Source organism: Capsicum annuum, chromosome 8 (genome assembly GCF_002878395.1).
Source record: "Capsicum annuum cultivar UCD-10X-F1 chromosome 8, UCD10Xv1.1, whole genome shotgun sequence".
Lineage (NCBI taxonomy): Eukaryota > Viridiplantae > Streptophyta > Magnoliopsida > Solanales > Solanaceae > Capsicum > Capsicum annuum.
This window is the reverse complement of record NC_061118.1, coordinates 151,506,458-151,516,724: the sequence shown is the minus strand read 5'-3', so window position 1 is coordinate 151,516,724 and position 10,267 is coordinate 151,506,458. Positions and strand designations below refer to the sequence as shown.

The window sequence follows — 10,267 nt, the reverse complement described above, 5'->3', positions numbered from 1 at the left end:
AATTAAAAAAAAATGTTTGATTATGAATATAAATTAAAATTATTTTAAAAAAGTTTACGAGTAAATTAGAGTTAAAATAATAGTGTCTCATTATATTCTGAAATTTTATGATCAAATATAATACTAGTCTATTTGGCGAAACATTTAAAAAGGAAAGAGCGTTTACTTTCCTCCATTGCTTTTTAAATATTTTTTTTATTTCTTTTAGAGTCAAATGACGCAGATTTTGATCAATATTTTAATATATATTTCATAATTAAATTAAAAAAATATAATTTATAATATTTTTTATGTAATTTTTTAATATTTTAATTTTAATTTTTTTAAATAAAAATTAATTTAATTTAATTTAACTTTAAAATTTAGTCTAATTAACTCAAAAAAATAAAGCATGTATATAAAAAAAATGGATGAAGTATTTTCTTTGCAAAAGTGCTTATTTTGAGGAAAGTAGATTGTTTGATAATTTCAAGACCGCTAAGATGCCCGAGGCGTGGAGATGGAGCACGATGATTCCTTTATATAAGAACAAAGGTAACGTTCAGAGTTGCAATAACTACCGTAGTATTAAGTTGTTGGGTCACACGATGAAGATTTGGGAGAGGGTAGTGGAACGGAGGTTAAGAAAGATATTGCCTATTTCGAAGAATCAATTTGAATTTATGCCTGATCGCTCAATGACTGAGGCAATTCACCTAGTGAGGAGCCTGGTAGAACAGTATAGAGAGAGGAAGAGGGATCTGCACAAAGTGTTTATCGACTTGGAAAAGGCTTATGACAAGGTCCCTATGGAGGTTCTGTGGAGATGCTTGGAGGCGAGAGGGATCCCTGTGGTGTATATTCGGTCGATTAAGGACATGTATGAGGGGGCGAAGACCCGGGTAAGGACGGTGGGAGGGGACTCCGAGTATTTTTCGATCTTGACAAGGCTGCACCAAGGTTTGACTTTTAGTCCATTTTTATTCACCTTGGTGATAGATGTGTTAACGTGTGATATACATGGGAAGGTTCCCTGGGGAGGCTTGCCTCGGGAATTTTGTGTGATAAGAAGGTGCCTCTTAAGCTTAAAGGTAAATTTTATAGATCAGCGATCCGACCGGTCATGTTATATGGGGTTGAGTGCTGGCCGGTTAAGAGATATCACGTCCAAAGGTTGAAGGTGGCGGAAATGAGAATATTGCGTTGAATGCGTGGATTTACGAGGGCTGACAGGGTCAGGAATGAGACTATTTGGGAGAAGGTGGGAGTGGTTTCGGTAGAGGATAAGTTGCAGAAAGTGAGGTTGAGATGGTTTGGCCATGTCATGAGAAGAGGCATGGATGCCCCAGTTCGTAGGTGTGAGAAGTTGGCCTTGGATGATTTCAAGCGGGGTAGGGGTAGACCTAAGTTGTACTGAAGATGAGTGATTAGACGTGACATGGAACAGTTACAGCTTACTGAGGACATGGCCCTCGATAGGAAGGTTTGGAAGAAGAGTATTAAGCTAAAAGGCTAAGGAGTGGGGTCGAGTCGTAGTCTGTAGATAGGAGGGTTAGGGGTAGCTTGGTTGGTAGCTCTAGGTTTGGGGGACGGAGGGTCCTTGGTGGGTTAACTATACGTCTTGTTTGTGAATGTTGATTCTTTGTTACTTTAACATAATGCTTGCCTTTTGGTTAATTATACTTTATTTTTATGGATGTTGGTGTTATGTTAGTTTATCATTTTGCTTGCCTGTTAGTCTACAGTCCTTGGTCCTAAGCCAGAGGTCTATCGAAAACAACCTCTCTACCCGTGGTATGGACCGTACATTTTCCCTCCCCAGACCCCACTATGTGAGAATATATTGGGTATGTTGTCGTAGATTGTTTGATAAGCTTTTGAAAGAAAATAAAATATATGCATTTGATATCGAATACTGAAATTTCTTCTTCTTCTTCTTCTTCTTCTCCTTCTTCTTCTTCTTCTTCTTCTTTAGGCTTCACAGATGAACACGAAGGTCTGTAGTAAGCTGGTCCTGCCCTAATGCTACACGACTTGTTTGGGCCGCACGATAAACCCGAATGTCCTTTTGTTAAAAATAAGGTTGTCTTGCCATGAAAATTGTGAGTTTGCAAAAAAAAAATTAAGTTAAAATTTTGAAAATTTTAAAAAATGTTTGATTATGAATATAAATTTAAATTATTTTTAAAAAAATTATGAGTAATTTAGAGTTAAAATAATAGTGTCTCTTTATATTCTGAAATTTTATGATCAAATATAATACTAGTCTATTTGGCGAAACATTTAAAAAGGAAAGAGTGTTTACTTTCCTCCATTGCTTTTTAAATGTTTTTTTATTTCTTTTAGAGTCAAATGACGTAGATTTTGATTAATATTTTAATATATATTTCATAATTAAATTTAAAAAAAAATTATAATATTTTTATGTAATTTTTTAATATTTAAATTTTAATTTTTTTAAATTAAAATTAATTTAATTTAATTTAACTTTAAAATTTAGTCTAATTAACTCAAAAAAATAAAGCATGTATATAAAAAAAATGGATGAAGTATTTTCTTTGCAAAAGTGCTTATTTTGAGGAAAGTAGATTGTTTGATAATTTCAAGACCGCTAAGATGCCCGAGGCGTGAAGATGGAGCACGATGATTCAACAACTACCGTGGTATTAAGTTGTTGAGTCACACACTGAAGATTTTGGGAGAGGGTGGTGGAACGGAGGTTAAGAAAGATAGTGCCTATTTTGGAGAATTAATTTGAATTTATGTCTGGTCGCTCAACGACTGAGGCAATTCACCTAGTGAGGAGGCTAGTAGAACAGTATAGAGAGAGGAAGAGAGATCAGCACATGGTGTTTATTAACTTGGAAAAGACTTATGACAAGGTCCCTAGGGAGGTTCTGTGGAGATGCTTAGAGGCGAGAGGGATCCCTGTGGTGTATATTCGGTCGATTAAGGATATGTATAAGGGGGCAAAGACCCGGGTAAGGTCGGTGAGAGGGGACTCCGAGCATTTTTCGGTCTTGACAGGGCTACACTAGGGTTCGACTCTTAGTCCATTTTTATTCGCCTTGGTGATAGATATGTTAACGCGTGATATACAAGGGGAGGTTCCCTGGTGTATGCTCTTTGCAGATGATGTAGTTTTGATTGATGAGTTGCGCCGAGGTGTTAATAATAAGCTGGAGGTTTGGAGACAGACCTTGGAATCTAAAGGATTCAGGTTGAGTAGGACCAAAACAGAGTACTTGGAGTGCAAGTTTAGTGATGCGAGGCAAGAAGACGAGGTAGTGGTGAAGTTGGAGTCACAGACTGTTTGTAAGAGAGATAGTTTTAGGTATCTTGGATCTATGATACAGGGGAATGGTGAGGTTGATGAGGATGTCTCCCATCGTATTGGAGCAGGTTGGATGAAATAGAGGCTTGCCTCAGGAATTTTGTGTGATAAGAAGGTGCCTCTTAAGCTTAAAGGTAAACTTTATAGAGCTGCGGTCCGGCCGGCCATGTTATATGGGGTTGAGTGCTGGCCGGTTAAGAGTTCTCACGTCCAAAGGTTGAAGGTGGCGGAAACGAGAATGTTGCGTTGGATGTGTGGATTTACGAGGGCTGATAGGGTCAGGAATGAGACTATTTGGGAGAAGGTGGGAGTGGTTTCGGTAGAGGATAAGTTGCAGAAAGTGAGGTTGAGATGGTTTGGCCATGTCATGAAAAGGGGCACAGATGCCCCAGTTCGTAGGTGTGAGAGGTTGGCCTTGGATGGTTTCAAGCAGGGTAGGGGTAGACCTAAGTTGTATTGGAGAGGAGTGATTAAACATGACATGAACAGTTACAGCTTACTGAGGACATGACCCTCGATAGGAAGGTTTGGAAGAAAAGTATTAAGCTAGAGGGCTAAGGAGTGGGGTCGAGTCGTAGTCTGTAGATAGGAGGGTTAGGGGTAGCTTGGTTGGTAGCTCTAGGTTTGGGGGACGGAGGGTCCTTGGTGTGTTAACTATACGTCTTGTTTGTGAATGTTGATTCTTTGTTACTTTAACATATTGCTTGCCTTTTGGTTAATTATACTTTATTTTTGTGGATGTTGGTGTTATGTTATTTTATCATTTTGCTTGTCTATTGGTCTACAGTCCTTGGTCCTGAGCCGGAGGTCTATCGGAAACAACCTCTCTACCCGTGGTATGGACTGCGTACATTTTACCCTACCCAGATCCCACTATATGGGAATATACTGGGTATGTTGTTGTTGTTGTAGATTGTTTGATAAGCTTTTGAAAGAAAATAAAATATGTGCATTTGATATCGAATACTGAAATTTCTTCTTCTTCTTCTTCTTCTTCTTCTTCTTCTTCTTCTTGGGTCTTTAGGCTTCACAGAGGAACACGAAGGTCTGTAATAAGCTTGTCCTGCCCCAATGCTACACGACTTGTTTAGGCCGTACAATAAACCCCAATGTCCTTTTGTTAAAAATAAGGTTGTCTTGCCATGAAAATTGTGAGTTTGGAAAAAAAAAAATTAAGTTAAAATTTTGAAAATTTTAAAAAATGTTTGATTATGAATATAAATTTAAATTATTTAAAAAAAAATTATGAGTAACTTAGAGTTAAAATAACAGTGTCTCTTTATATTCTGAAATTTTATGATCACATATAATACTAGTTTATGTGGCGAAACATTTAAAAAGGAAAGAGTATTTACTTTCCTCCATTGCTTTTTAAATGTTTTTTTATTTCTTTTCGAGTCAAATGACGTAGATTTTGATCAATATTTTAATATATATTTCATAATTAAATTAAAAAAATATAATTTATAATATTTTTTATTTAATTTTTTAATATTTAAATTTTAATTTTTTTAAATATAATTAATTTAATTTAACTTTAAAATTTAGTCTAATTAACTCAAAAAAATAAAGCATGTATATAAAAAAAATGGATGAAGTATTTTCTTTGCAAAAATGCTTATTTTGAGGAAAGTAGATTGTTTGATAAGCTTTTGAAAGAAAATAAAATATGTGCATTTGATATAGAATATTGATATAGAAGGGTTAATTACAATCCAATGATAGTATTACAATGAATATAAAAAATGTTTAAAGGATTTTTTGGCCATGAAAATTTATTTCTTTTTTGATTTTTTTTACTTTATTTAAAAATTAGTGCTTGACAATAAAAATTTCAAATATGACTTGAGAATTTGTAAAGCAATCAAAATCTTATTTTTATTTTCATAATATAATCATACTTAAACCGCATTTCATGTTTAAATCATATTTTATTTTTGAAAAAAATATTTAAATTATAAAAATATTTATCATAAAAAGTATGAAAAACACAACTCCACCTTTAAAAATTCTAAATAAGGTGAAATATTTTTTGATATTCATGACAAAACAAATACGTTTTATAGGAGTTGGACAAAATTTAAAGTTCACGAGGTTTAATAATTCTACTCGCAAATTAACTCACAACTTATTTCTGATATCGGGTTCACAATTTGTGTAGTAATATGCTTAATATATTTCTCAACACGCACACACACATGCATATATATTGAATTTTTTCTGAAACCCGTACCACATGCTTAGAAAACAGTCGAAACTCGTGACATATTAGGTATTAAGGAGAAAATATTTTTCATATTCCTATGTTCGATTGATCAAAACTTTTAAAAAATATTTTCTCTAAAAGAAAAAGTTCTATAAAAATGACGAAAATAAAGAAAGAAGGGAAACAAGTTCAACAAGCTAAGTGACATTTCGTAATTTACATTTCTCCTCCCCATGCACCCGCCAATCACCAGCACACCGCATCTTCATCCTACCACCATAGCCCCCGTATCCCTACCACCCCACCCACCACTCCACTCCCATTTCTCATGTTATTTATCTAAATTATACACAAATATTCTTAGAAGGATATATAACATTTTTTGCTTACATACTGATCACAAAACATAAATACAAAATTACAAATCCACTTATTTTTCTAGAGTTAGTATACAGGGTGGTGATGCAAAGCCTTGCATCAAGTGCAAAGAAAGCATGATATAGTAGACTAGCATAAGTATTATTTCCATGATATGTTATGATGATTAACTAAATACGTCTAGTTTCCACCTTCCCACACGCCACGGGCAGCATAAATCTTGTGTCCTTCCTTCACAGACAGCCCCTTCAATCATAACAAACTCTAAACTCCCCCAACCGTCCACAAAGTCACCCCTATGTTGTTTTTCTCTAAATTAAACAACAACCATAACAATTAATAGCAGTGTGGTGTATTGGTTAATGAAGTGAAGGGAAAATTATGAGATTCCATATCAGATCTCAGCAAATATAAAATATGTCTTAGCATAGGTAAATATAGTTATTTGGTAAGTATTGCTAATGGAAATATGACGTGAAATTAATTGAGATGCGTGTAATGACTTTATGTCTTCTGACATATAAGGTTGGTCTTGTCCTATTATACTAGTAATATCAATGTTATGTTGTTCAATTAGACTCATCCCAATTTTTTTTTGGTGAAATAGAAATGCATTTAAAGGTAAATTATAGTTTGTACAAGGACAAGACCTAATCAGGCACAAAAACATGCATGTCGGGATATCAATTAAGAAAATCTCTCTATAGTCTTTTACCGACATATATATAAATTAATTAATCATACGATCAAAGGAACAAACATTTTTATTAATCAATTAATAAAGTCACACAAGGTCAAAATTAGAATTTTATCTCTCTCTATATATAGCAATGTTGAGTATTCTCTCCAACTTTTTCATATATTTACTTTTCGATCTTATATTTAGAATCACCTTAGTAAAAATTATTACCTTACTGTAACAATTAATACCAAGTAAGGTTTTATTTGTCTGCACTTCATGGAGATCTGAATCTTAATGATTCAGACTTCCAATCATTAAGTGCATTTGGTTTTTATTAAGATTTTGACTCTTAATAGGTCTGACTAGATCTTAATCAATTAAATCTGGAACTAAGTCTTAATTATTAAGAGGTATTCTTGTGTTGGATAATATTCATCACCACTCTATCCATAATCATCCATCACCACCACTAACCACCTCTGCCACTACCATCACTGTCAAGCACAATTTTCAGTTGTTACCATATCTATACCACCTCCATTATCTTAATTATATCCACCGCTATATAGCACCACCGTCAACGTCAATGTTAATACCAACACCAACATCATCATCCACTACTATCGGTTGATCTCAACTACTGACCAACTCGTCTATCACAACTAGTGGCACCTCTAACTACCACTAACACATCATCAACATCCACTTCTTTGACCATCACCACCACCGCCATTGTCATCGGTGTCTCCACCTCTACGACTGCTTCAAACACCATCATCGCTACAATATATCTTTACTAATAATCATCTCCACCATCACAGCTAACAACATCTCCAACAATCACCAACACATCGTCAACCATCATAAATTTATTTTTAATTAAGCTATCACAATCAACACCTCCAACTACAAATATCAACCAACTGCACATCACTACCCCCGCCACTGCCACTCGCCACCATCATAATAGTCAATACAATGTCTAACATCGCTACCATCACAACTATCACCAACATTACTCATCACTAACATCAATCATTACCACCACCACCGCCATTACAAACCATCTCCATTATCACTAACAAATATAAATATTTTTTCCAATCAAATAATAATTTTGTTGTATTAAATCAAATATTTTTTTAATATATAATTATTTTTTTCTTTGAATTAATAGTTATATATGCAAATAAATAAAATTTGCATATTCCAATATTAAAAAATAAATAGTCTTAATTATTCAATTTTCATATTTAAAGACAACATCTTAATGATTCAAATATGCATTGACATTCAAAAGTCTCAATCATAATAAACACAAATGAAGCTTAAGTAGTTAAGAGTGTATATTTGGGGTAGGGCTTATAAGCTTTCTATGTTTTCTTGCTAATATGACATATAAATAAATCTTTGGTGATGAGATTGAAAACTTTTTGAAAAAACACAGTACCGAAAGTGAACATATGCACAACTCTCTTTGCACGTGCCCCTCACACCCAAGAAGTACATTCCTATTGCCCCCCCCCCCCCCCCCCCCCCCCATTCTCAACTCACCAACCTTAACGTCTTTACCTTCACGAGAGTTACGTGCATTTGTTCATTCTTTTTCTTATAAACAAGTCTTTTAAATACTCTCTCTTCTAATTACACTACTAACTAAACACTCACTCTCCCTCTTGCTAGCAACATGGATGAGCCACTCACTCTCCCTCTTACTAGCAACATGGATGAGCCACCAAGTGATGGCGCATCGGATCAGAACCGGCGTATTAGGGGCCTCGGAAAGCGTGCTGCAGGGGCCATGGAGCCGCAAGGCTCGGGCGCTCTTCCGGCTTCCACGGCCCCTTGTGGTGCATGCAAGTTCTTGAGAAGAAAATGCATCAATGGGTGCGTTTTCGCTCCCTATTTTGGTTCGGACCAAGGTGCAGCTCGGTTTGCAGCCGTGCACAAGGTGTTCGGAGCCAGCAATGTGTCTAAGCTATTGTTGCACATTCCGGCTAACAGGCGGCAAGACGCGGTGGTTACGGTGACTTATGAGGCTCAGGCTAGGCTCTCGGATCCTGTTTATGGTTGTGTGTCAACCATTCTTGCTTTGCAACAACAGGTTTACATACTCTGTGATATCATGGTAGAATTATTACTAATGTGTAGGTGTAGCTACGTATTATGTCGAGAAAATGTCAGTCAAATATTCTTCATCGAAAAATTATATACATACATCTCACATTAAAGTAAGTAACTTTTTATACATATATGCTATTGATTCTTGAAGATCCTTAGTTAAACTGGCTTTGCCGTGGTGAATATTAGTACTACTCCTGGACCCTGGTATTTTCTCAAACAACTATAATAAGGTTGATGAATGGAGTTAAGATTGATGATCATTTTCAACACTATTGAGCTAGCTAGGCCTAGGGTGAGTTTTTGTGTCTTTATGTCCCCTACATAATTTTAACATATAGTTTCTAAAAAATTGAACTATGAAATCGTTACTCGATTCTTAGATGAGTACTTCAACTTTTATATACACACGATCAAATGATCACCTAATTAAAAGATAAATACAAATAACTGGTAGTAAAGATTGAGATTAGTAACATAGAAAATAAAGTAGGTTAAAATAAAAGGTTAGTATATTCTTTAACTGAGCTAATCCTTCTTCAACATTTCACAGCTGCATAAGAAAATTACAAAATTTGAGCCTGAAATAAGAAGAGACTGACATGAGCAAGTACAACTGGAAATTTTATTCTGTAGGTGGCATCCTTACAAGCAGAGCTAGCATTAGTGCAGACACAGGTAATGAACAGCAGATATGCAGTGGCAAACTCCTTTCAATATTCACAACAACAGCAACAAGAACAACACGTTGCAATTCTACAGCCAAGTTACTCAAACAATTCATCTGTTTCAAACAATATTAAGCTCATCAACAACATTAATGGTGCCAGCAATTTCAATAACTCCACTAGTAGTACTGCTTTTGATCACCAACTGCATGGATCAGCTGATACCTGTACTGCTAATAACTCTCCAAGTTTTGACCCAATTCATCAACTTCATGATGAGGAGGAGGAAGAGAGCCATAATCCACTTGCTTTCACTAATCACATGTTTCATTCACTATAAAGTACTGTAATGACACTATATTTTACATTTCTTCAAAAGTCTTGTTTTTACGAATAATTGAGGTGTTTTAATTGCCGTCCACATATAGAAAGTTAACTATATATACTTATTAGTAAATATTTCATTGCTTGACTTTTATTTTGAATTTAGGTAATATACACGTACGGTTAGTGTATAGGGCTAAAATTAGCCGAAAGTTAGTGAGCTGAAACGGGCTCGGTCATGATTTGTCCAACTTGACTCAATTCCTTTGAATGGTCTGATACAATGCTAAGCGTGTATCAAGAGATTCCAACCAACATAAGAACAACAAGATGACCAACAAAGTGCTAGTGAATCGAAAATGGCCACACACGGCTTCACTAGGATTGCAACACTTGTTTGAACTAGAAAAGTGAGTTTAACAACAAGAACAACAAAGACAATATTGCTAGTGAATCGAAAGAGTCCCACACGGCTTCACTATACTTTTATATTCAACAACACAATGTTAACAAGATTTACAAAGAAACAGATAGAAACTTGACACTCAATATTCATTAATCTAAGAACCCTAACA

The 10,267-nt window shown here is 35.0% G+C and overlaps 1 protein-coding gene across 1 annotated transcript; it reads left to right on the top strand.

Annotated features, from left to right (window-relative positions):
- The first annotated feature begins 8,242 nt into the window (after positions 1-8,242).
- On the top strand, positions 8,243-9,789 carry LOC107879302 (LOB domain-containing protein 20). Its single transcript, XM_047394624.1, has 2 exons — positions 8,243-8,683; positions 9,337-9,789. Exons 1-2 carry the CDS (start codon positions 8,267-8,269, stop codon positions 9,706-9,708), a joined length of 789 nt encoding a protein of 262 aa, XP_047250580.1. The 5' UTR covers positions 8,243-8,266; the 3' UTR covers positions 9,709-9,789.
- Positions 9,790-10,267: the final 478 nt, after the last annotated feature.